This window comes from Geotrypetes seraphini, chromosome 2 (assembly GCF_902459505.1).
Source record: "Geotrypetes seraphini chromosome 2, aGeoSer1.1, whole genome shotgun sequence".
NCBI classification, from domain to species: domain Eukaryota; kingdom Metazoa; phylum Chordata; class Amphibia; order Gymnophiona; family Dermophiidae; genus Geotrypetes; species Geotrypetes seraphini.
The window spans coordinates 319451121-319478560 of NC_047085.1; the positions used below are offsets into that span (position 1 = coordinate 319451121).

The window sequence follows — 27440 nt, forward strand, 5'->3', positions numbered from 1 at the left end:
ATGCAGTGGTCATCTGCTCAGTCTGGGTACCTTTGTGTCACTTAGACGCTTCTAAAACAGAAACAGATCTATCTCCGAATGACTAAGTTCCGTCTAGGACATTTTTCAAAATATTCAAGCCGAACACACTCTTATGCATGTCAAAAGCCTGCCCATAACACACCTCCACCTCACAAGCTCTGGAAACACAGAGGCTGGGACACCTCGCTAGACATCCAGAAAGGCAGTTTCAGTTATTGGCACTTGGATGTCCTGGTGATTAGGATGTCCAAGTGTCGATTTAGGATGCTTTCTGGACGTATATATATATATATATATATATATATATATATATATATATATATATATATATATATATATATATATATATATATATATTATGAATCCCATAGTATATGGCTGAGGTACCAAAAATACAGGCCATCAGCCCTTGTATTGTAGTGATGGTGGGTGTGTAGAGCTGTTCACAGGATCTACATGCTAGGAGAATACCTCTTCTCAGTCATACGTAGAAATCACAGACAGACCCTCTTCAAATATTGATTGAGTGGTCACAAACTAAAGAGAGCAATGTGAAAGCATTGAGATGGAAATCACAAAGAAACAGGGCTCTACTTCCAGTGCAGTACTGGAGAAGTAGATTAAAAACACATTTGCTCCTGACTGTACAAAATGCAAAAATATCAGACGCTCATTTGCTCAAGCGAATAGAGAAAACCAGAGACCTCTCACAAAAGAATAAGCAGAAAAACCTCTATATGATATGAGGAGAAATGGAAGAAACAATCTGATGACAAACAATGCTGAACATTACCAGAATTCTGACATATTATTTCTGTATTTTTTATGTTCTGTAGTTTTATAATATTATACAATCTTAAATATTACTTTGCTAAAACATATACAGCTCTTCATGCCAGTAAAGTTTCTTGAATTTGAATCTGTCAATCAAATATCATAGTCCATTTTATTTGACACAACTGCTTGATTCTGACAAAATGTGGCTTCATAGGCCAGCTATTGTGAGGAGGGAGGGCCGGTGTCAGTATTAAGCAGTAGCAGGGCTGGTGCAAGAGATTGTGGTGCCCTGGTCCAAGATGCACCCAAGATTTGGATTACTACCTTTCACACCAAATCTTTAGCAGATACTTGCACTGCTTCTGGGTTCTAATCCTTGTGCAGCTTGCATGGGACCATGTCTTCAAATAGTAGTTCAACCCATACAAACATGTGCTTGCATTTAATATGTTCAACTAGGGAAGCACTCTAGAACAACTAGACTATGTCACATTAAATCATGTTTGTCTACATGTTCCACAATTTTATTTTTTATAATTGTTTCCACTGTTTTGCCCAGCACTGAGGTCAGGCTTACGATTCTGTAATTTCCCGGATTTCCCCTGGATCCCTTTTTTAAAAATCAGCATAACATTGGCCACCCTCTAATCTTCAGGCACTACAGACAATTTTAGCGACAGGTTACAGATCACTAACAACAGATCAGCAATTTAATGTTTGAGTTATTTCAGTACCATGGGATGTATACCATCCAGTCCAGGTGATTTATCACTCTTTAACTTGTCAGTTTGGCTTAGTACGTCTTTCAGTTCCTCTGCCTCGCCACCCTTGAAAACCATTTCCGATTCAGGAAGATTTCTTACATCTTCTCCCGTAAAGACCAAAGCAAAGAATTCATTCAGTCTCTCCACTATGGCCTTATCCTCCCTGAGCGTACCTTTTACTCCTTGATCATCCAGTGGTCCCATGGATTCCTTTACATGTTTTCTGCTTAAACTGTTACTATGAGTTTTTCCTCTTTGTGATCCTTTTTCCATTCTTTAAAGGATGTTTTCTTGGCTGTAATACTCATTTTCACTTTGCCTTGTAATCATGCTGGCTCTCGTTTTCTCTTCTTTCCACCTTTTTCCATCTGTTAATCCTTTGTGGAAGGCAGGACCTATTACAGGATCCACAAAGGATGAAATCTAAAATAGCTTCCCCTCTTTTCGGTTGGTGGACCAGTTGCTCCAAGAAGCAGTCATTTATGATGTCTAGGAATTTTACTTTCCTAGCACTCCCTGATGTAACCTTTATCCAGTCAATGTTGGGGTAGGTAAAATCGCCAAAAAAACAAGAAAAATTATGTTTGACACTTCCAGAGCACCACACTACAACACGTAAGTCACAGAATCAACAGATATTAAATGGGCACACTTTCAAGAAACTCCCAACAGCATAAAATTGTGGAGGAAAAATGACCTCAGTTACAGCTTCATAGGTCTTACAAAAAAAACCCAAAAAAAACACCTCCACAGAATTGTAATGTTTCTTCCAATCAGTGTCAAGTTTCACTGACAGACACACAGAAACCTCAGATCCCTTCCTATGCTGGAGACTGATACAGCGTTTCTGATTCTAACTATTTCCAGATGTTGCCTCAGGATTTCTCCTTAGAGTTCCTTCAGGTTTAAAATATATAAAATATTAGAAATTAAGTACATACCATTCTTTCACATATCTTTCATACATCATTCATTTGGGGCCCCTTTCATCCACAGATCCACGCAATATATTTCATTCATATTTAATGCAAGAAAGCTTTTCTTCTATGCCCAGTATTGGAATGTGAAATCACGCTACCTAGCCCAAGCCCATCTGGTATCAATTAGACCCAAGAGGCTCAAGGCGGGAAATGAACAAAGACAGACAGAGAGAAAATCACTAACACGAAATGGAGTCACTACCTCAAGATGGAGTTCTTAATAAAGTTTCTATGTATCATGTATATCCTGATTTCCTCTATGGTCTGGCTTAATAGCAAAGTACATAAAAATAATATTATTATGCTTTTCCTTAATATTAATCTATAGTGTGTTTTTCTGGCATTGGCTACATCCATATTCAGATTTTTATTCACCAACTTTCTGTACGCTTCTATTGGGCGTGGCTTTAACTAACACATATGCTTGTATCTAACTAGAGTTATCCAGAACCATATGAAAAGCAGGCGTTTTTGTAGAAAAACTCCACAAACACATCTTATTCATTATCCATTCCATAGCGTCCCCTAGAGTCCACGAGTGCCATTACTGCTCACAGGGAATCCCTGTTTCGCCAGTCAAGGCTGCAACAGGGGACCAAAAAACGTGAAATAAATCCACTCGGTGCACTCACGTGTTGGCTCGCACCTGATGTTCACACTGAGATTCAAAATGGCGGATTCGAGTGTGGACATTGAGTGTGAACCAGCGCGTGAATGCGCTGAGTGATCTTCTGGGGGGGGGGGGCGGGGATGCCTTGTGGTGTGACGGCAGGAAGAATGGAAGAATTGTTCATTTCTCCTGCCATGGACTGTGTCAGGAGGGTTTGCCATTGTGGCAGGAGGAATTGGGCACTCCTCCTGCCGCGGACATTCAGGGTGAGGGTTTCTGGCAGGAGGGAGTGGGCATCCTTCCTGCCAGGGGATACTTTGTGGTGTGGCAGCAGGAAGAATTGTTCACTCCTCCTGCCAAGGACTGTGTCAGGAGGGTTCGCTATTGCGACAGGAGGAATTGGGCACTCCTCTTGCCGCGGACATTCGGGGTGGGGGTTTCAGGCAGGAGTGAGTGGGCATCCCTCCTGCTAGCCAGGTTCACGGGGGGGAGAGGGGGGATTGGGTTCCCTGCTGCGGCCGTTAAACTGACTGTGGCAGAAAGATTTCCTTGCTGCGATCGGCTCAGCAGTCGTATTTACTTGAAATGTAGACCAGAATTTTGCTGGCTTACATTTCAGGTACCTATTGCGGCTCTAGGGAGAGGCCTAATGCTGCCTAAGCTCATCTAAGGCCACTTCTGGGCAAAACCATGCCTAGCCTTAGATGAGCTTAAGTGGCCCTATGCAACTCCCTAGGATTGCGGAAATGTCTATAGTGTAGATGATCTACCTCAGGGTTAAAAAAAAAAGTGTGTCCTGATTGGCTGGTTAGACAGCAGTAAGATGCCTACCACTGCCTAAAATCGGGACACCGTTTATAGAATTTGGCCCTTAATTTTTTGTATATGCTTCATTGGAACGCTGTTGCTTGGGAGAAGGTTTATGTGCCAGTGCCCTTGAGGTAACTTTAATGCAAAATCGGACCATTGTCGAGCCTGGCTCTAATTTCTTTGGACTACATATTTAAACTGCTTTATAGCGCAGCGTTATTTCGTTTTTATGTGTTTTGACTTTTCATTTTCCTCCTAGAGAAGTGTTCTGCATTATTTATGTATTTTATATTTTGCATTGTGTCCTTGGTATCCCTTGGTTTGAGAGAATAGCACTATTGTATGACTATATGAAGATGGGTATTTGATAATCTGCTGAAGTTTTTTTTTTCAGCGACCTATGACTGTGACTAGCCCTAATTGCATGACATTGTTGTGCTGGTGTATATGGGCACTCTTATTTCTGAGGTCTCTCTTTTTTTTCTCCACAGTTTTTTAAGAGGTCCAATAATCTTGACTGAGGTGCCTTTACTATAGTTCCCTTTTGGGTTGATATTTACTGATTTATATATAGTATCGTTCTTTCTAATTTTCCAGAGGAAGTTGCCCACATTGTCTTTGCTTAACTCTAGTGTTGCACAGATGCATGCGCAGCTTGAAAGGAACGTGAGCCCCATTATGGATGCACATTCATTAGAGAGGCTTAACGAATTTGGTGCATACATGAATTAGCACACATTAATGGTGGATGTTAAATTTCTATTCAAATAAATAAGGTGAAATGAACCAAAATGACACCCAAAAATTGGGAAACATTTTGGAAAACCATAAACACAAGGCTTTTTGGGGTTTTTTGCCTGCACACATCACTAGGCTCTCCAACAGAGGCAGGAGCAGATGGAGTATAGTGACTTAGAAAATGGTTGTGAAATATATTTCAATACTAAATAGTATTAAGTCCCACTTTATGTTGAAGGGTCCTCAGATATTTTAATGTATCTTATATAATTTATCATTTATATCACTAGATCAGTGGAGAAAAAGCCTCAGAGACTGAAGCAGTACGCACAGTATTTTTTCAAAGCACACTGTTTTAGCGTATTAGTCACTTTCGCTCCTCAGACAAAAAGAAAAAAGAAACAAAATAAAATACAGGTTTTTTTTTTTGTTTGTTTGCCAATGACTGCACTGAGGAGCGAAAGTGACTAATATGCTAAAACAGTGTGCTTTGAAAAATTACTGTGCGTTCTGCTCCAGTCTCTGAGACTTTTTCTCCCCTAATCTAGTGATATAAATGATAAATTATATAAGATACATTACAATATCTGAGGAACCTTCAATTTAAAATGGGATTTAATACTATTAAGTATTGCATTATTTGGACCACATAGTCAGACAACTTTTTGTGAAATATATTTCAACAGGAGCTGTTATGTGTATGTACATTAATAGGGTTACCAGATTTTCCATCTGATAAAAGAGGACGTGTGGCCCTGCCCTGTTAAGTCCCCAGATCCGCCCTGTTCCGCCCCCCCCAGATCCGCCACATTCCGCTCGCCCCCCCCCCCCCCAACAACCCCACCCCACACAAACTTCATTTCTTCGGGCCGGGGCTGGAGTGCATCCACACATATGCCGATGCACTCCAACCCCGATCTCACCAGCTTTTCAAAATCCGGCCAAAATACTGGGTTTTGAAAAGCAGTCCGGACACCACCCGGACATGTCCTCTAAAAGAAGACATGTCCGTGGATATCCAGACATCTGATTACCCTGTGTACATACAATATGCATGAATGTGCATATTTTACAAAGAACATGCATAAATCATGTCTTCATCCATGCTGCATCCAAAATCTACATTTGAACATGCCTACTCTAGAATCACATAAAATACATGCATTCTTGTTATTGCACACATGCATCGTACATGCATAGATACCATCCTTTCAGAATAAATGGGTGTGGTATACCCAGCATATATTATACCTCCCTGTACATAATAAAGGAATTTGGTTAATATTGGGAGCCATAGAAGTAAAAGGGTCTTTATAAAATTATCCCCCCCCCCCATTCATCTGCTGTACCTTCTACAGAAGAAGTGGAACCAACCCCCAAATGCCACTATATACCTTGGCACAGTCAAATCTGTATTCTCTCTAAATTTACAGAATTTTTAAAATGTGATACATTCTTTAATTGCGCACTAATAGAAAGTGAGAGAGAGAGAAGTGATACCATCTGGACAGATAGGGAAAATGTTTCAGTACCTGATTTCTAAACTGTTCTGAGCTCCTTCGGGAGAGTGGGCTAAAAAAAAAAAAAAAAAAATCAAATAAATAAGGTAATCATCAGTCCAACCCCTTTACAGAACCAGACCCCACTATGAAAACAGTGTATAATATACTGTCCCACTGAGCAAGATCAGTGTATCTGCAGTAAATCACATTTCAAGGAAAGTGAACTTTTCTAAACATTCTTTTCCAACCTGACAATATTTATTTATTTTCACTATCATTCACTATCAATGCACTATCATTCTAGGCAGTTCACTTACATAATTCAGTACATAGAACTAATGCAACACAGCATTACAAAACTACAAAAGTCATGACCTGTACTGTCAGTATTAAAACTCATGACCTGCATTATCAGATTTAAGAGTTCTGCTCCTCTGTATTTCATTTATTCAGTTTTGTATACCGTTCTCCCAAGGGAGCTCAAAACGATTTACATGAATTTATTCAACTACTCAAGCATTTTTCCCTGTCTGTCCCTGTGGGCTCACAATTTATCTAATGTACCTGGGGGGATTAAGTAACTTGCCCAGGGTCACAAGGAGCAGCGTGGGTTTGAACCCACAACCTCAGGGTGCTGAAGCTGTAGCTTTCACTACTGCACCACACTCTCCCCCTATCTAAATCAATATATTTTGTGTCCTGGCATCTATACTGGTTTTGACATTTTAGGGCACAGGATTTGCATAAATATGTTTATATATGAGAATGCATTTGCTTGTGTACATTGAATGCAATGTTCCCAACTGATGGCTTTTCAGATTGTGTATCACGAACTGTCAGTAAAATAAATGACAGGATATGTTAGATATCTTTGCATATGCAGGAAAACTGTAGTGAAGCACAGATGGGGAAACTGTCATCATAGCTGAGCTCTACTTTCTTCAGTTCCCAACATACTACAACCAAATCCACCTGACATAGCAGTAATATCCATCTTATATCAAGAGAAAGAAATTTACTTTTCAGTTCTTGCTACTGAATTTCTCTCATCTCTTTACTGCCAAAGTGTGTGTTGCCTCTGAGGCTAGTAGAATTTTGCTTATTGCAATCAAATATTTAACGCTGGCTTTTACAAAGCTGCAGTAGAAGTTTGTACTGCGGGCTGGTGAGGTAAATGCTCCGGCCCGTGGTAGAAACCTCAGCTTTGTTAAAAGGAGACCTAAAACCACAGTATACACACTGTTTCGCAAAAATCTAAAAACATGGCTTTTTAAGAAATCCCTACCCAGGGGTTCAAAGAGACTCAGACTAATAATACAAGTCACCCAAAACAAAGACAACGGGCTCCTTTTACTAAGGCGCGCTAACCGATTTAGAGCGCGCTATCTGATTTAACGTGCGCTAAATGCTAAGGCGCCTTAGCATTTAGCACGCGCTCATCTTTAGCGCACACTATATCGGTTAGCGCGCCTTAGTAAAAGGACCCCAATGTTAAGTCAGCTGCCATTTTTTTGATATATTACCTCAGAGTGAATGTATGTTTAAATGTGTTTATTCAATTTCAATGTGCAAAAAACAACAACAACCGTAGTAAAACAATGCAGAATACAGACAAAATTGCACAGAATCCAAAGCACCCCTCCCAAACCCCACCCCCCCCAACAAAAAACCTAAACAGAAAATCCCTGAATAGAAGAAGGCAAAAAAAAAAAAAAAGTAAATTTGCGCCCCGGTCCAGAGTCAAGATCAATAAAATGTCTACGTTCCAAGGAGGCATGTATGATCATCAATGATTTCCATTGACTATAAGTCGGGGCATCGCTTGCCAGCCACTGTGTAAGTATAGCCTTTTTGCCAAGTAGTATAGCTTGAGCCAAAAAATCTGAAAGGCCTTTAGGTTTTGGAGAGACAACATTGTAGAATCCAAAAAGCGCTCTAGGGGTCGGAGACCACCGCCGACCCCAAAGAACGGAAATATAAGAACCCAAACGAAGCCAAAACTGAAAAACACCAGGGCAAGACCAAAACATGTGGCCCAAGGATGCATTGGCTTGAGAACATTTAGGGCAGTGATGACTCTGAGAAATGCCCATCCTGTAAGCTCGTTTGGGTGAGATGTAAAGGCGAAGTATAAACTTCAATTGCTGTTCCCAGTGTTGAATATTTGTAGATATCTTTCTTAAAGTTTTGACAACCTGCTGTATCTGATGAGAAGTAATAATACAGTGTAAGTCCTCAGCCCGGGTTTCTGCTAAAATATCAAAGTTATGGCCAGGTTGACTGTCACGAATGCCTACATGATGGAAACGAAGAGGAATTAATTGCTGTGCAGAAAAACTGAACATTTCAGAAAGAGTCTCATGACAAGTGTTCGTCAAATGAGTAGCAGGCATTGACCATATATAATGACGTATTTGAAAGTAAGCAAAAAGGTCAACTTCAGAAAGTCCAAATGTATGTTGTAATGAAGTATAAGAAGCAAATCGCCCCTCATCTGTATATACAGTGGTGCCTCACACAACGAACTTAATTCGTTCCAGGAGCAAGTTTGTTATGCGAAAAGTTCGTTATGTGAAACGCGTTTTCCCATAACAATACATGTTAAAAAAAATAATTCGTTCTGCAGCATAAAATATGCTAAGATGACATAAAAAAAGATAAATTTGTCAAAATGGTGAAAATGGTGGTCTTGCTGAGGCCAAACTCTTTGACGAGGTCACACTGTTTTACCCCACATTCACTCCTTCTAATTATTTCCCGTTTCATTTCAACAGAAATCACCTTCCTGCTTTTTTTAGAAGCCATGATATATAAAAAATATTGAGTTTATCTTAAAAGGACGACTGTATACAGTGAGAGAGGGCAGTTAAGCGCAGTGACTAACGACTGCCTGCAGTGCCTGCGCGGAAGGATGCAATACATCGGCAGCTCGGGCGACTTCGTTGTGTGAAACGAAGTTCGTTGTGTGAAACGAAGTTCGTTGTGTGAAACGAAGTTCGTTGTGTGAAGTTCGTTGTGTGAAACGAAGTTCGTTGTGTGAATCAAGACATGAAGTTCGTTGTGTGCAGCGTTCGTTGTGCGAGGCGTTCGTTATGCGAGGCACCACTGTAACTGAAAAATATAACATAACCCCAAAGAGGCCCATTGCTGAAAAGACACAGATTGAATACTTGGTAGAAAATCTCCATTCCCCCGAAGAGGGAGGAAGGGAGAAATCTTTGGGAACAGGTGCAAACATTTGCAAATCCAACGCCAGGTCCGTCTCGCAGTAGCAAATATAGGATATTGTGCCACCACCAGATGGAGGGCCGGGGCCGTCACATGTAACAAATAACTGATATGGTAAGGAACCAAAAATGACAATTCCAAGGGAGTAGCAGAAAAATAAGATGTACCTCTAAACCAATCATTAATATGTCGCATTTGACAAGCCATTGCATACCACTGAATATTCAAAAGACCATAGCCCCCCCTCTTCCTCCCCCCCTCCCCCGTTCTCTGGGGAGGCACAGCCTAGAAAAAGTCAGACGCGGTCTTTTTCCACCCCAGACAAACCGCTGTATCCCTCTAATAAGTTGAACCCAAGTAGCATGGGGCAATAAAAGGGGGAGTACCTGGAATCGATAGAGCCATTTTGGAAACAACACCATATTATACAAAGCCACTCGGCCTGCCACTGACAAAGGAAAAGCCCGCCAAGTTTGAAGCATATTCAAAGTATCCCCCAATAATGAGGTCACATTGCAATCATATAAAGTGGATAGATCACGTGGTAACCACACTCCAAGATATTTAATGGAGGACCGGGCCCAAGCAAATGGAAAGTCACCCACCCAAGTATCTTGTATAGTTGAGGGAAAAGCCAAAACTATAGATTTTTGATAGTTTAGAGTAAAGCCGGAATAAAAATAAAATTCCACTAAAGAATGTTGTAAATGACTACTGGAACGCTGTGGCTGAGTCAATGTAAAAATTAAGTCATCCGCAAAAGCCAATACTTTGACCATCTGGGCAGAGTGAATGTATAATTTGATAACAATTTGATAACTTTATGTAGAATGTATAATTCTTTGTAACATACATATTTAACTATACAAAATTCTGTGTAACAATATGTTGCAGTAACCCGCCTTAGAATTCTAATTAATGAGGATTTGGCAGGATATAATATTGCACATGCGTACCTATATGAATTGTATATTCTTTCTTTTCAGGGCAAGAATGTTGTAGAATAACACGCCCTAGCTGACAGGAGTGGGCAACTCTGGTCCTCGAGGGCCGGAATCCAGTCGGGCTTTCAGGATTTCCCCAATGAATATGCATTGAAAGCAGTGCATGCAAATAGATCTCATGCATATTCACTGGGGAAATCCTGAAGACCTGACTGGATTCCGGCCCTCGAGGACCAGAGTTGCCCACCCCTGCCCTAGCATAATCAAGACCAAAACATAGCAGGAATCTGAAACAGCACTTTAATATATATGGCTTTTTGTCCTTATTTAGCTTGAGATGTGAAATGAGTAGTGTGTCCTGTGTAGGAGATCAGTAAGTTTAGTAACTGAATAGAAAGGGAAACTAAATGGTTCAATTAAAATTTTAAACAGGTCAAATCACATTGTGATGTCACTGGATATTTTTAAAGCGACCCTGCTCCCTTAACAAAAACAAAAACGGGGCAATAAAAATTTATAATAATAGGAAGAATTAGGCATTCTAAGTATGAATTGGTTGTATCAATACAAGAAGACTCCTTGATACTATTCTAAGTTATTGTTTTTCTTACACAGTCTTAGGGCCTATATTGATTTAAAATGTTGATTGTGAGGTATTTGTTGCTTTAAGTAACAGCTTCAGGAAACTCTTAAGATTAAAATATTGTTTGAAGACCTAAGTGTAGTGGCCCCCTTTTTGGATGGGGCACATAATCAAAATATGGTATCTGGGGCCAAATATGGACTTAAACCCCCTGTCACTCTGTCTCAGAATTCACAGAATGTTAGGGTTCCCTTCCTATTTGTCAGCTTCTAGAACTGAATAGAAAAAGATTAGTCCTTATAGTGGATGGGGGACAGGGTTGCCGCTAATCTTATCGTGGCAGGGAGATTCCTTGCTGTGATAAGCTCAGTGGCAACCCAATTCTCTAACCCGCGTCTGTAACATGGACGTCAGTTAGAGAATCGGGATCTTAGGCGGGATTCTGTATATAATAATAATAATAACTTAATTTTTCTATACCACCATAATCTTGCGACTTCTAGGCGGTTCACAGTGAAGAGAGCTGTACAATCAGCGAATTACAGCGTACAAATAGTGAAGGTGTCACTGAGCAGTCAGTAATTGTAGAGTACACAATAGCAAGAAAAAGATATCAATGGGTTACAGTGTAATCTTAACATGTTACATTAAAGGGGCTGGAAAGCCAGCGAATTACAGAATACAATTGGTGAAGAAGACAGTCATTGAAAACAGAAAACCGTTAGATGAAGATACGTAGTATCAGCATGAAGAATGAGAGTTTTTTAAAAAGAAAGGGGGGCATTTTTTGACTAGGAATTAAATCTATTGAACGTCCGCGTTTGATTCTCAAAAGCTGCTTAGGCAGCTTCTGAGACCACGCGTCCTATACAGAATCCGGGCCTTGGTACATACAATTCCTTAGCGTCTCCAAAGGATTAGTCCATACTTATGGGTTGTGTCCATCTACCAGAAGGTAGAGATAGAGGGTAATTAGAACTTTGCCATATAAAGCTGCTGTGCGTTAGGTTCCATTGAGTATCTCTCTATCTCCAGCAGGTGATAGAACCTCACTGTGCAGCTCTGTCTCAGATTTCTATGGTGGGCTCCTGTTTTCTTTCTGAGATTTCAGTTGAGCTTATGGGCAAAAGCTTTATATATTGGTCTTTTGGGTATAAACCTGGTGGTGCCAGGTCCATCCTCCTTCTGCCATCACCTCTCCCCATTCCTGTGATGGGCTCCTGACCTTTTCTTGGGGCTCCAGTTGAGCTTCTGTGGCTAAGGCTTTTTCTAGGTATAAATCTGATGATGCCAGGTCGCTTCCCCTCCCCCACCTCTCCATTCTATGATTTTTTCCTGACTTTAAAAAATAAAAAATAAAAGGTCTGAGCCTGCAGTTTCTTTTTTAGAGATTTTATTTGGGGAATATTTCTACCAAGGAATTTTATTGCAGTGCTGTGTACCTGGGAACCAGAAATCACCTGTTTCTTCTAAGATCGCTAGCACCGTGATCTTATCTGCAGGCTGCTCCTCAACGGTAAACGGTGCGGGGAGGCCAGGGGGGGGGAAGCGGGAGGCCAGGGAGGGGAAGCCAGATGCCAGGGGGGAAGCCGGACGCCAGGGGGGGAAGCCAACAGCAGCACTTCCCGACTGACCCTCCCCCCTCGCCCTCTAAAGCAGGTGCGGCAGCGGCCGGCCTGCAAGAGCAGCGCTGCCGCTCCTGCTTTAGGGACGAGGGGGAGGGTCCGAATCGGGAAGCCGATTTTTTTTTTAATCGATTTGAATCGATTCACCTGAAGTGAATCGGTGAACCGATTCGAATCGTGAATCGGGCAGCACGTGAACGTGAGTTCTTGATATATCATTTATTGTTGTAGAGTTGGTTAAACAGCATCAGGACAGTGCACCATGTGTTATAAGTTCTCTGAAAGTACATATTTAGGGCTACATTCCTAAAATAGCACCCACAGCGGGCGGTGGCTACAAAAACAGCACTGTTTGTGTGTCAATCACACGTAGGTGCCATTAACAGAATCGCAGCTACAGAAAAACTTAGGTGCAGATAATGTAGGCCGGGGTTTTAAAGGCCTACATTACTGATGCTTAAGTTTGACTGAGAATCGCGGCTAATGGTGTCTAAGGTCATCTTCGCCCTTAACTATGCCTACTTTGACCTTTGGCATTATTAGACATATTGCTGTAAACATGATTATAATGCCTACTTTTAAAATGAGTTTTTAATTGGTTTATAATGGCACGGTCAGTTACCGCACTGATTAAAGCCAATTAAAACAATTAAGTTAGGCAGCAGTGGGGCACCTATCACCTCCTACCTTACAGCGCCATTTACAGAATTAGGTCTTTAGTTTTCTCATATTCTTATATATCTTTCATTTAAAGAGCTTGAGTCATCTCCTGAGCTGATTCTCTAACACTTGTACAAAAATCCGACAGGCCGCTATCGCAGCCATAAATGTAATAATTTGAAAATGACAAGTCACTCTCTAAACATCTAGGGGTTGTCGGAGGACCCCAGTTGTGGCAGCAGGAGGGAGTGGGCATCCCTCCTGCCAATCTTCAATTTGGAGGTCTCTTTCTTTTATTTATTTAAAAAATTTATAAACTGCTTTAAATCAAAGTAGTGTACAAAATTAACATACATAACATAACAAACTAGATATACATCAGACAAAATAACCTCTATGTGGCAGAATTATCGAGATAGAAATTCTTACTTATTCTTGCAAAATCCTTTCATTAACCCAAAACAGCAACGTGATGTCAAATTACAGTAGTATACAATCAATCCATATCTTATAAATGTATTGCCAAACAGGTAAGTTCTCAGTACTTTCCTGAAACAAGCTTGAACAATACATATTATATATATGTGTCAACAAACAATTGAGATCTCAATTGTTTCCTAAAACATGCCCAATCTTTGCAAAGCCTTAAATTTGCTGGGGTGGGTGGGGGCTGAGTTATCAAACTTTACTTTCCTGTCAGTGCCTGAGCCCCCCAGTGGTCAGGCACTAATCAGAAAGTAAGGCTAAGACACCTCAAACCCTGCCAGAAAATTTTGCCCACAAATGTGATACAACAAGGGCAGTGAATCACCTGGCGATGATAGAGAATGACCTTGTTGTACTATATTTGCATGGCAGAGTCAGAGACAGCTAGGAAGCTTGGAAAAGACCAAAGTGAGCCGTTCTGATAATCGGCTGGTAAAATACTGCCCTGATAAACTGGCTGGAGCAGGGTTAGCGACCGAGTTAAAGGCACGTTAAGTTTTGAGAACCTTCCTCTCAGTTTTTTGACAGAGGGCAGTTAATTAAAAATAAAAACCCACCTGAAAGTTCCCCTCTCTTCATTTGTGGAAATGTTTTTTGTTACAAGGACTTTATTTATTTATGTATGCATGTATAACAACCTACTAGCAACGCAAGCAGCAAAACTTGATCACCTCCTCTCCAATATGCAGACAACAACCGACTTCATATAATTTCGAAAAGAAATCAAAACCCTGTTGTTCAAAAAATTTATCAAGAAATCATAACACATCTCCATGACTATCCACTCTTGTAAATCTCCCATCAAAGTCTCAACCATGTAAACAGCACCCTAATTTGTAATTTTCCTGGAAATGTCCAGTTATCTTCTTTTGTAATCCACCTAGAACTGCAAGGTATTGGCAGAATAGAAGTCACTAATGTAATGTAATTTATATTGGCAACACAGATATTCCTTTATTCAGCAACTTTACAAAGGAGTTTAGTATAGAATCAAGCCTAATGCTGTTGGTTCCATGTTTCATTGAGAAGTTTTACATCTTGATTTTTTTCTGATTAGTGCACTGTTCTCAGGCCTCTCCTAGTCTCCATGGTAACCAAGGATGAGTGGGGACCTCATTGCTGCCATGGTTTCTTAGGATTTTCTCCATGTGCAATGTTACGATGCTTTGAGAGGCAGGATAGCTTATTCTGGAAGGTGACTGGCTTCCAACCTGAAGGTCACAGGTTCAAGACTAGTTTGTGCATAACAGAAGCTATGGAACTCAGCTATAATTCTTTTTTTTTTTCACCTTATCATTCTTCACTTTATTATATATAAACACCACTTTCAAGTAACCAATTCTTTAGAATACATATCCTTAATGTTTTGTCTTAATATGGTGTCATACGTCCTGAAGGAGGTGGAGCTCGGTTTGGAAGTTATTGCTATATCCAAGTAGTCTCCGATTTGAAACTTCTGAGAACTTAGGGTCATGGAATCGTCTGATCCCTTTCTTCCTGACACTGTGCTACCAATCTCCTTCAATCTGTAAGCAGGAAATTTGTTATCTGGAAATACAATTGCAAAATTAAAATGTGTGCCTTTCTTCCGAGCTTCTGGATACACTTCTTTCACTAAACTAGTCAACTCTTTTAGTGTTGCATCTATCCAGGTGTAGATTTGCAACTCACTAGATGGGACGTTTCCTCTAGCAAATTCATCCATTCGATGGTGTCTTCCATTATTGGTTGTGAAAACTCTCAACAAAAGTGGACATGTCTTTTCTCTGTCTATGGGCTTCTCTGGTTCTTTCTTAATCTCCTCCTGGGTGACAGGGGACTCCACCGCCATCTTTCCCTGCGCATCAGCCATGGATGCGCCTGAGACTTTCCCATGTTACTTGCCTTGACAAGCAGTCCAGTATGCTACAGTGCTAAAAATTAGCTGTGTTGGTTTTCCACAGCAGCTGTGCTCTCTGGTTTCGCACACTGACACTGGCCCAAACTATAGCCTTCCACTCATTACCAGCTCCATCCACCACGGTATCTAAGTGGTACCTCTAGCTGTATGCCATAGTGCCTTCTACACCATCTAGCTCTGGCTCTCAGCCACGCCAGCTAGCTCTTGATGGTCTCAGCTTAGAAATGGCTCCTATGCGCGACCTGCGCCTGAACCGGAAGCCTTCTCTCTGACGTCGATGTCAGAGGGAAGGCTTCCGGATGAGGCATGGGATGTGGCTTTGTGCACACTGCAGCAATAAGGAAGCGGGAGCCGGCCAGAAGATAACACCGGGGCCAGCAATGAAAACGCGCATTGCACCGCGGGCAGCATAAAACGGCCAGGTGGGAGCAGGCCAGAAGGTAAGACGCCCGCCAGAGGGAGGCACCTAAATGAGGAACAGCATGGAGGGAGGGAGACAACAAAGGTAGGGGGGAATGATTTTATTTTCAATTTAGTAATTTAATTGTGTCAATTTTGAGAATTTACATTTGCTGTCTATATCTTGCACTGTTCAGGAAGAAATGCATTTGTTTCATTTTCTCTGGGGTTGTACAGCATACAGTCTTGAATCTTAGGGTTTGTTTGTATATATTAGTACTTTTAGTTTTTGGTACCATATTTGCATAGGGGTTATCTGTGTTCTAGTAGGAATGAATGTTGAGAAGCATACAGTGTGCTTTGTGTAGTTTAATTTTGTGGTTAACTATTATGTGTTTGTTAATAAGATTATATTGTGTGTATATATGAAAAATGAACGGAGAAAATGGTATTACAATTAGTACTATTATGGGGGCGGGGTCTGGGGTAGAGATGGGCAAGGTCTGGCCCGGAGATGGGCGGGGTCTGGCTCACGACTTAGCCTGTGTTTTGGATTTCGGCCCCTTAATGTGATTGAGATTGACACCCCTGACTTAGGGGATTGTAAATCTCAGAGATTACCAGAGGACATGCCTCAAGGTTCTTTTAAATCTTCCCAGTCTCATCTTAGGTTTATGGCTCACTCAGAGCGTTCCTTAGTGCTCTGTTTCTCTTAGATCAGGGGTGGGCAACCTGTAACCCACCACTGACTTATATGCAGCCTGCGAGACCATGGGAAGTATATACAGAATTAAACCAGAATTTTGGTGATATTAAATACTGTATTAAGCAGATATTTTCAGAATAGCCACTCTAACAATTTGCTTCCATTAGTTTTAGTTACGTTTTTCTTATTTATCACAGAAGGTTTATGGAGCTCTGCACATTCCTGGTCCCGCCATTTATTTATTTAAAAATGTTTTATTTTGCTTAATCCTAAGTGGATTACAACAAATGTTGGACCCGCTAGAGATAGTACTGACATTCGTGCAGTCCTCTTGTGTATAAAGGTTGCCCTCCCTGTTTTAGATTGTGTGGGTCAGGCAGCACTCAAGAGTTGGACCCTAATTCCTTTCTCAGGGTCTCGGCACTCACAAGCTCCATTACTCCCAACACCATATTCTTTTCCTGACAACTGCATGCTAACAGCAGCTTCAGTCTATCTCTCTTACATAAGAACATAAGCATTGCCTTGCTGGAACAGACCAAAGACAATGGCCAATTTAGGTCACAAGTACTTGGCAAGATCCCAAAAGAGTAAAACAGATTTTATGCTGCTTCTCGAAGAAATAAGCAATGGCTTTTCCCAAGTATATCTTAATAATGATTTATGCAGGGGCGGCTCAAAGCAATATGCTGCCTGAGGCGTGGGACTGCGAATACAGAGGGAGAAGTATATACTTGTGAGAAAAAAACCTTGCAAATAGACATTCAGAAGCTTCCCATATCATACTAGCTCTAGGTTAAGAACTCAAACTACAGCGACCCAGCCAATGAAAAGTTAGTTCTAAACATCAGCACACCTCCAGGGATCAGGAGTGTGGGTCTTTTCTTAAACACGGGGGGGTGGGGGGGAAAGAGCTCTTTTCCAGGTGGAAAAGACAGACCACTATTTTGGCGATGTTATAGAGATAGACGTGATAACCTTTAGCAGTCTGTTGGATGTGTGTAGAAAATGATAGGTCAAAATCGAAGACTACTTCAAGGTTGCGAGCAGAGAAGACTCGAACAATAATACTATTATTTACAGAGATGGCGAACAGAGGGAGAGGAGGTAGAGAGGTAGGAGGAAAGAGGAGGTAGAGAGAAGTGCTGGAAATGGGGATGGGGTGGTTAGGGAAGGAGAGAAGTGTCGGAGACTTTGGAGAAGGGTTCAAAGGTAGTGAAAGATGTTGGAAGCAATGGGGGGGGGGGGTTTAAGTATGGGATGGCAGATAAGGGAAAGAGAGATGCTAGAGCTGAGGGCAGAGCATGGGTAGGGGTTGGAGCTTATCCTCCCCCAAAGAAAAATGTGTTTTGCTGCTCCTGGACCCCAAAGTGGGGTAACTCACCTTCTGAAGCTCCTATTTTAAATCCTTTCAGCTAAAACTTCAGTTCTGTTGGACTACTTCCTTCAGTAGACCATCCTAGGTTAGACAGGCATCTTTCTGGAGCAGGAGCCCAGATTGTTCTTGTATTGGCATAGGAATGCACATTAGAACAGCCTGCTACACAACTCCAACATCATTTAATCTAATTTCAGAAAATTGAACTTGAGTCAGGATATCTTATTGTGTAGACCCTCAACTGGAAAAATAGGTGGTGGTCACAGATGACCATTATCAGTCTTTAAGCCACTCTCATGTTCCCTGTGTATACAGTGTCTGTACAACTTGAGGATATCAGGAATGGATGCAACATTTATCTTCCAAAATGCTGTCCTAGTCATAAAAAACTCCTGAACTAGAGCTAAATTGAGGAAATTGAAAATATTATGCCCAAATTGTGGAATCAAATCCCTTCATTTGTTAGGTCATTGGAAGGGTTGTTAAGGTTTTAGAAAGCTGCAAAAACTTATCTTTTTATTTAGAAAATGCTTATAAGTGTGGATTTTGACTCTTTTAAATTGTTGGTTATTGAATGGGTCTTTAATATTTTGTAAGCTGTGAAAATCCAATTTTAAATTTGTGCTAGAGTATTGTGTGTGTGTGTGGGGAGTGTGTGTGTTATATTGTTGTTGATTTATGATATTATCAGGCTCATAATAAAAAACCATAAATGGTCCAAAAAGCATCCTAAATCAGCACTTTGACATCCTAATTGCCAGAATGTCCAATTCAGGCTAATCAAAATCGTCTTTTTGTACGTCTAGCAAGGCAATCCAGCCTCTGTGCGCTCAAAGCATGAGATGGGTGTGGTGGAGGCATATTATGCGCATGCTTTGGGCAGTGTCAAGGGTGGGTTAGACATGGACATCTTGCAGTGATAATCAAACATTTTGCAAGACATCCTGGACGGAACTTATACGTTTGGAACTAGACCTGTTTTAGAAGGGTCTAAGTGCCACAAAGATGCACAAACTAACCAAATGACCTTTTAACGCATCAAGGTAAGACACCCCCACACTGACCCCTTCCACCACACAAAAATGAGAAAAAAAAGGTACATACATGTCTCTAAAACAGCAGCTTCTGGTATGGGGAAGCCTAGTAGAGTTGCACACAGGTGTTTTAAGTCGCCTGGTGGGTGGGATAGTGAACCATAGAGAGGAGGACCTAGGCCCATAAGCCACTCTAACCACTACATTTATGGTGGAAAATGTGTGCCCACCAACCCCCCCCCCCATCCTACTCTACTGCCATATAGGTGCCACCTGCAGCCATAAGGGCTTTTGGGGCTGTAGACAGGTGGGTATAGGTTTTGGAAAGGGGGGTTTGGGGGGAGTTTTGGTGAGATGTTTATCTGGCACCCTTTTTGTGAAGTTCACAGCAGTGCCCTCTAAGGTGCCCCACTGCTTTGTTACCACCCCTTCTTAAACTGTACCATTCCTTTGGGTTTTTGCAGTCCAAATGCCTGACCTTGCATTTCTTAGCATTAAATCTTAGCTGCCAAATTTCAGACCAATCTTCAAACTTCACACCATCAGGGGTGTCTATTCTAAAGAGATTTTGGTATCATCCACAAAGAGGCAAATCTTACCTGACAGCCCTTCAACAATATCGCTTTAAAAAAAATTAAAAGAATAGGTCCAAGAACTGAACCTTTGAGGCACACCACTGGTAATATCCCTTTCCTCAGAGCAATCTTCATTGACCATACCCTTTGTCACCTTCCACTTAACTAGTTCCTGATCTAGTCCATCACTTTGGGGCCCATTTTGAGGGCACACAGCTTATTTATTAGATGCCTTTGAGGAACACTGTCGAAGGCTTTGCTAAAATCTAAAATACACCTGACCTTTTGACTTTTCCCTTGAATTTGGCATTATTGTTTAACTGAAAGACAACTAAACAAAAAAGCAATTTCTAACTGCCTAACTGAAAAGCCCTTTGCAAAACATATACTCTGTAGGGCTACTTTTTTTCTAGCTGTATTTTAAACTAATGTTAAACACTAAAAAAGACTTTTCTCAACTGCTATCTGTGCCCTAATCTGATCTTATGCTCCGAAATGCAACCCAATATACTTATCTACACACTTTTTATATGAAAACCCTAACAGAAACTGTAAAGGCTACTCCTATTTCCTAAACTGACTGCTGAAAAAGCAGAGTATTGAACTAAAAAAGTAAAAGAGGCCAATGAAATAACCTACTGAAACCCAAGTTTTACCTTTTTCCAAGTTTGAATGCCAGCAGTTAAGATATTCCAATGGAGTTTTTCTTCTTCTTCTTAGCAGATCCTCACTCAGCCCCTCTTCAGAACAAGGAGCAGTTGAGGTTAGGGTTACCTTTTTGTTAGTTGTGTTTCTAAAGTGAAAGTGATGTCAGCTACACCTCCTGGATATACCGTATTTCACATTGTACAATATTTCATAAATGAACCGGAAAACATACAGACTATATCTGTTCAAATGTGATATATACAGTGGTACCTTGGTTTATGAGCATAATTCGTTCCAAACGTATGCTCATAATCCAAAGCACTCGTATATCAAAGCAAAGTTCCCCATAGGCCATAATGTAAACTCAAACGATTCGTTCCACAACCAAGGTTTGCTATGGTGGCCCAGGGGTGGGTACCTGCCTAAATGATGTCTGGGTACTACAAGCCCCTTCAGCAGGGTCACTTCCTTCCGTCGGGGTCCCCGTACAGCTGCCCCCTGCTTCAGGACGATGCATCTCCTCTTTCCTCTACCAGGTTGTACCGGTTCCTCACTGGCATGTCTCGTCTCTATTCCCCTCTCAGCAGCAAAGTCAGCGAAGCCCCAACCCGTCTCTTCTACTGCTGCCACCACCGGCACTGGCAGCAAGGCTTATAGGAAAGGACAGCCCCAGGCTGGTGGACATGGTGCATCCATCTGCTTCTCAGCCCTTTATCACAGCCAGGCAACATGGAGAACAGTAGATTTCCCGGGCAGAGAGGGACAGACACCTTCCCTCTCCGTTGATTTCTAGGGCGTGCTCCTATACAGCCACTCAAAATCAAAGTGTGCACCAAAGTAACAATGCTAAAAATCAATTTGCCACCTAAACTGAAAAGTTCAACACACAGGTTCCTCAGAATGCCACACTGAATGTTCGTGTGGTAGCCGTCCTCATAGGAACATTTAAGTGTGTGAATTTTTGTTATTTTGTAGCGTTTCATAAAGTGCAAGTGCTTCAATAAATAATTATCATTTTTGTTATAATTTTTAAATCGTTATCATTTTATGTTATATTTTTAAAGGAATACTGCAAAAGCAATACTTAGCTTTACAAAACTGGGTCTGCCTCAATCCCCACCGACGCGTTTCATAATTTCATCAGGGTCGGGGATAGGGAGAGCTATAAAGAATAGAAAATAAAGATGTTGTTAATAATAAAAAACCCCAGTAAACTGAAAATTTAAGACTAAGCAATTGCTACATATCTTACCAGAGCAGTTTGAAATCCTAGCATATTGCTAGATCCCTGTTGAGAGTGCCGGGTTTGTTAAATAGCCGCGGCATAGAGGTGGGCTTAATAAACCAAATCCCCGGATCATGTGACCCCATGGTGACCAATGAACAGCTGACAAGACATTTTAAGCTAAATGGATAGGACTAAACCAAGGAACAAAACAGGGAGAGTCATAAGACTGTTGTTAACCAATCACTGGTTAGATTTAAACCATGGGGATACATTGTATTGAGCTGATACATCCAACGAAGCTCTTTGATGTTTAAATTATATTCAAGATTACCTCCCTCCCACCCGACATGAACACTATCAATGATACGCCATTTAAGGTCATTAATTTTATGTTTCAAAAGAGACCAATGGCGAACCAGGGGAGCAGTTGGTGCCATCTGCAGACTGGTAAAATATACTTGGCTAGATCTAGGACCAACTGTAAATCGGATCATGTTATTTACATGATCATGTGCCCCTGTCCAAAGATATATATTGGGCGCACCACTAGACCTATGAATATCAGACTTAATGAACACAAGTCTCGTGTCAACACTGGGGTAGAAACTGCTCCCCTGGTTCGCCATTGGTCTCTTTTGAAACATAAAATTAATGACCTTAAATGGCGTATCATTGATAGTGTTCATGTCGGGTGGGAGGGAGGTAATCTTGAATATAATTTAAACATCAAAGAGCTTCGTTGGATGTATCAGCTCAATACAATGTATCCCCATGGTTTAAATCTAACCAGTGATTGGTTAACAACAGTCTTATGACTCTCCCTGTTTTGTTCCTTGGTTTAGTCCTATCCATTTAGCTTAAAATGTCTTGTCAGCTGTTCATTGGTCACCATGGGGTCACATGATCCGGGGATTTGGTTTATTAAGCCCACCTCTATGCCGCGGCTATTTAACAAACCCGGCACTCTCAACAGGGATCTAGCAATATGCTAGGATTTCAAACTGCTCTGGTAAGATATGTAGCAATTGCTTAGTCTTAAATTTTCAGTTTACTGGGGTTTTTTATTATTAACAACATCTTTATTTTCTATTCTTTATAGCTCTCCCTATCCCCGACCCTGATGAAATTATGAAACGCGTCGGTGGGGATTGAGGCAGACCCAGTTTTGTAAAGCTAAGTATTGCTTTTGCAGTATTCCTTTAAAAATATAACATAAAATGATAACGATTTAAAAATTATAATAAAAATGATAATTATTTATTGAAGCACTTGCACTTTATGAGACGCTACAAAATAACAAAAATTCACACACTTAAATGTTCCTATGAGGACGGTTACCACACGAACATTCAGTGTGGCATTCTGAGGATCCTATACAGCCACAGCTCATTGGTTAAAAGTGAGTGCACGTGGCTGGGGGTGTGACTAGCCACAGAAGGGGAGGGAGTTGAGAAAGAAAAAGATTGCGTGGAACGTAGTAGGTGCATGCACGCAAGAAGAGCACCTGCCAATTGCCAAAGGGAGCGTGCTGGGAGCATCAGGAGTAGGGGGAGACTGCTTCCGTTATTGGGACGGCAGCCGGCTTAATTCACTCGTGTATCAAGATGGCGCTTGGTTTGCGAGGTAAGATTTTTGGGAGTGTTTTGCTCGTCTTGCAAAACATTCGCAAACCACGTTACTCGCAAACTGAGGTTTGACTATATAAGTAATTTTCATAGCAGCTTTCCTGAAATTCCACAAAATCATTCATTGAATGACTACATTCACTGAATCTAACTGGTCAAAATTGGCAACATCAACAATGACATTATACAAACAGCATATATATCTGTTAGTGATGCACTGACTCCTGCCAGGTTATAAGAGGAACTGCAGGAAGAGTGTTTTGAATAAAGACTTCATTATTGGTTGAAGAGACATCTCCCTTGCCTTTTCTTGTTGTTGTTCTGTTTGAACCTTTACACCACCATGTATTGCGGTAAACATCTATACTATAGTGGCCTTGGGGGACTCTTCTTCCACTGTTACAGATGTAATTGTCGATTGGCAGCTAAAACCGACTGTATAAGCATTTGACTTACACCAGCACGACTTTTTGGATCTGGAAAGGAGATTTTTGCTGACCGGCGGTTGAAGAACACTGATTTATACTACACTGGTCACATAGACATGCCAACAGAGCAGTGAGGCATCTTAGGGGCACTGCTGTGAACTTCACATAAAGGGTGCCAGGTATATATCTCACCAGAACCCCCTATGGTGAGTCCTCCCAACACTCCACCCCCAAACCTGCTGTACCCACTTGCTTACCACCCCAATAGCCTTTATGGCTGCAGGTGTCACCTATATGGCAGTGTGTTTTGGGTGGGCTCATACTGTCTACCATAAATGTAGTGGGTAGGGTGGGATATGGGTTTGGATCACCTTCTCTGTGGTTCACTACACTGCCTACCAGGTTTCTCCTGACCCCTGCTTGCTGCTCCACTAGGATTTCCTATACCAGGTGCTGCAGGTATGTACTGTTTCTTTCACGTCTTTGGGGGTGGGTGGGTGGGAGGGAGTCATTGACCCCTGGGGAAGTGTGTGGGGAGTCATGATCTAATTCCTCCAGTGGGCTTCTTGTCAGTCTGGCGTTAAGGTCTAGCGTACGCGGCAATTTAACGTGCGCTATTCCACGCGGCCGTAACGCGGCTTAATAAAAGGAGCCCATAGATGTTTTTAAAAACAGGTGTCGCTCAGGTCATCTAAATGGCGTCTTAGACGTCTTGAGAAATGTTTGATTATTGCTGCACGATGTCTGAGTGCCAAGCCCACCCAAATCCCCCCCTTAGTAAGCCTCTAACATTCCCCCCTTGAACTCTGGATGCCCTGCGGACAAAAGCCTAGCAGCACATCTAGGAAGTTGGTTTCGAAAATCGGCACTTGAACATCTTGGGCGATTAAAATGTCCAAGTGCTGGTTAATGCCTTTTTTTGGATGTCTTCCTTTTTTTTTGAAAATGAGCCCCTTAGTGAAATATTGATCATTAATTAAAAGCAAGGTTGAGATATTCATCAAGTTGATGCCGTCTACATGAGTGTCTACAATTAGGAGATAAATAGCTAAGAACAATGTTGTCATATTTCCTATATAATAACAACAACAGAGTTCTTCTACCCCATGTAAATGGATAAATTAGCATTATCTGTCCAGTGTTGGATTAATTAATAATCCAACACTCAATCATTTAAACTTTGAAGTTTGGCTCCACCTAGATAGCCATTGGAAAATCCAGCACTTAAATGTTTAAGAACATAAGAAATGCCGCTTCTGGGTCAGACCAGTGGTCCATCATGCCCAGCAGTCCGCTCCTGCGGCAGCCCTTAGGTCAAAGACCAGTGCCCTAACTAAGTCTAGCCTTACTTGAGTATGTTCTAGTTTAGCAGGAACTTGTCTGACTTTGCCTTGAATCCCTAGAGGTCATGACATCTGCAGTTTATGCATGCAAATATCGCTGCTTCCAGATCCCAAGCCCTGCGTGGTGGTGCTCTTCTTTAGGATGTGAAGTGTAAAGCTTTTTCTGCTCTAGGGCTGCCAAATATATGGATGTTTTCTGCAGTCTTTTGTATGTTTTACCATAGCCTCCACATTCAGTGAGCTTTGGATTAAATACATTACAAATTTTGAATGCCCCGACTTGGATGTCTCTTTTCTGACCTAAGTGACCTATACAAAGTTAGGCTTCTTGTGTTTTAAATAGAAGCCATATAGTGTCTTATATGCAGAGATGTTTTCAAGTGTTCTGTGGCCTGTAATGGCCTCACGTCTTTAGATGAGTAATGAAGACATTCTGCTTCCAGCATTCTCCTAGTTGTGATGTGTTCCAGTCCCAAGAGACCTTAAATTTAGCTCTACTAATATGCAAAAGGGCATCCTGTTAATCGGAGAAATCTTCCTTTGCCTGTGGTCGACGTTGGTGCCCCAGGTCTAAGCCTTCCATGTCTTCATCTTCAGTTCTTGTTAGAAACAGAAAAAAAAAAGATGCAAAGTTCTAATTTTATATGTCAAGACACACTTACATCATTGTTCAGATTAATGGGCCCAACCATTCCTTTTGCATTTCTGTTATTACTTCAAATAAATGATTGGCCAAATATTGAACCACAGATGTCAGCATTTTGTTGAAGATGTCGGCTACTGCAGCTACTACCCAGACAGAGATATTCATTCAATACTGGTGGCCAGGTATTAGACAGTACTCAATATTCAGGTTTAACTGGCAGAATTATCCACATAATGAAGATATTCAGCACCGTTGAATATTGCTGGTTTCTGGGTAACTCCCAGTTCCGTCTTTGAACTGTACTTCTGGATAGTGCTGGGGTGATCTGTAGAGAATTTCAACTACTACTACTATTTATCATTTCTATAGTGCTGAGAGGCATACACAGCACTGTACATTTAACATTCAATAGACAGTCCCTGCTCAGAAGAGCTTACAATCTAATTTGGACAGACAGACAGGACATCTCAAGTTTTAGGTGTTTCTAGCAGAAGGAATGATACGATAAGTAAAGATAACACGGTGAGTGGGAGTTAAGAGTTGAGGCCTCAGTCAGTGACATTAATCTAGGTAGCAGCACCTGTTTCCGATAATTATAACCAAAAATCTCTTAGAAATCTTCCTTTTGCCCTTTCTCTGACATCACCCCACTAGCTGCAGTTGCACCTAGATGACATCATCAGACAGGCCTGAGTTCATCTGCAGTGCTTGAAGCTTGTGCATTTGCTTCCGATGCTCTCTCCAGCTGGCCCTGCTAGTGTTCAAAATGCAAGACACACTTCTTGTGTTCCTACCAGAAACAGAACATGCCTGTTCTTGCATTTTAGTTTGTCCTTTACAGTTGTCTGAAGAAACAGAGAGAGGCAGGAAGCAAAGGCACAAACTTACACCACTGTACAAGGTAGAAGGGGTCTAGGAGAAATGGGTTTGATGCTGATGCTGGGAGTTGATGCTGGTAAATGGTGCCTCACACTGAAAACTGGATTTTGCATCACTGAATGGAATCCACCTTAAAAAAAACCACAAGGAGCAATATTCAGGTGGTAACGATCACCATCTTTGTTTTAAACATTGGGCACCTTCAGCTGAATGAGACTTTCTCAGGACCCAATATTCAGTGCTGGCCTCTACCTGGGTACCAACATTGAATATCTGAGTGTGGAGCAGGTGCTGAGAGATACCTGGGTACTTCTGATATCATAAGAATAGCCTTATTGGGTCAGACCAATGGTCTATGAAGCCTAGTAGCTTGTTCTCACGGTGGCCAATCCAGGTCACTAGTACCTGGCCAAAACCCAAGGTGTAGCAATATTCCAAGCAGTGGCTTCCCCTATGTCTTTCTCAAAGGCAGTACCTGGATAGCTTTGTTTTCTGTTCTAAGTTAACTGATTATCTGGGTACTACCACCGAATATTAGCAATGGCTGGATAACTCCCAGTCCACCCCAACCCTGCTCCTGTACCACTCCCACTAACTGGATTGTGCTGCTGAAAATCTGGGTTGGACTCTGTGAGAAAAAGTTGTCTGGGTAGAAGCCACTGGTGTCCAGATAATTTGTTTTGAATACTGACCCAATTTTTTTACAGTGTGAATATATTGATAAACCCCTATTTTTCTGACCTTGGGAAGGCATCTGATTGCTTCAAACATAAATCCTTAAAATCCCAAGCACCTAGAATCAGAAGTCCTACCTATGATTTTCCAAGATGCCACCAGTGCTTTTAAAAGGTAGCCCCAGTGAGGGTCTATGGAGAGGTGGGGGGAGAGGGCAGTCTTAGTGGGTGACCCAATGAGGGAACAGG

The 27440-nt window shown here is 41.5% G+C and overlaps 2 protein-coding genes across 3 annotated transcripts in view; one reads left to right on the forward strand and one right to left on the reverse strand.

Annotated features, from left to right (window-relative positions):
* OSBPL10 (oxysterol binding protein like 10) overlaps window positions 1-27440 on the forward strand; it is a 365516-nt gene that overhangs the window by 175388 nt on the left and 162688 nt on the right. The gene's annotated exons all lie outside the window — the stretch shown is intronic.
* On the reverse strand, window positions 15100-15560 carry LOC117353783 (histone deacetylase complex subunit SAP18-like). Its single transcript, XM_033930111.1, is given in 2 exon segments — window positions 15100-15145; window positions 15147-15560. Coding segments are annotated over 2 exon segments (459 nt in total). The 5' UTR covers window position 15560.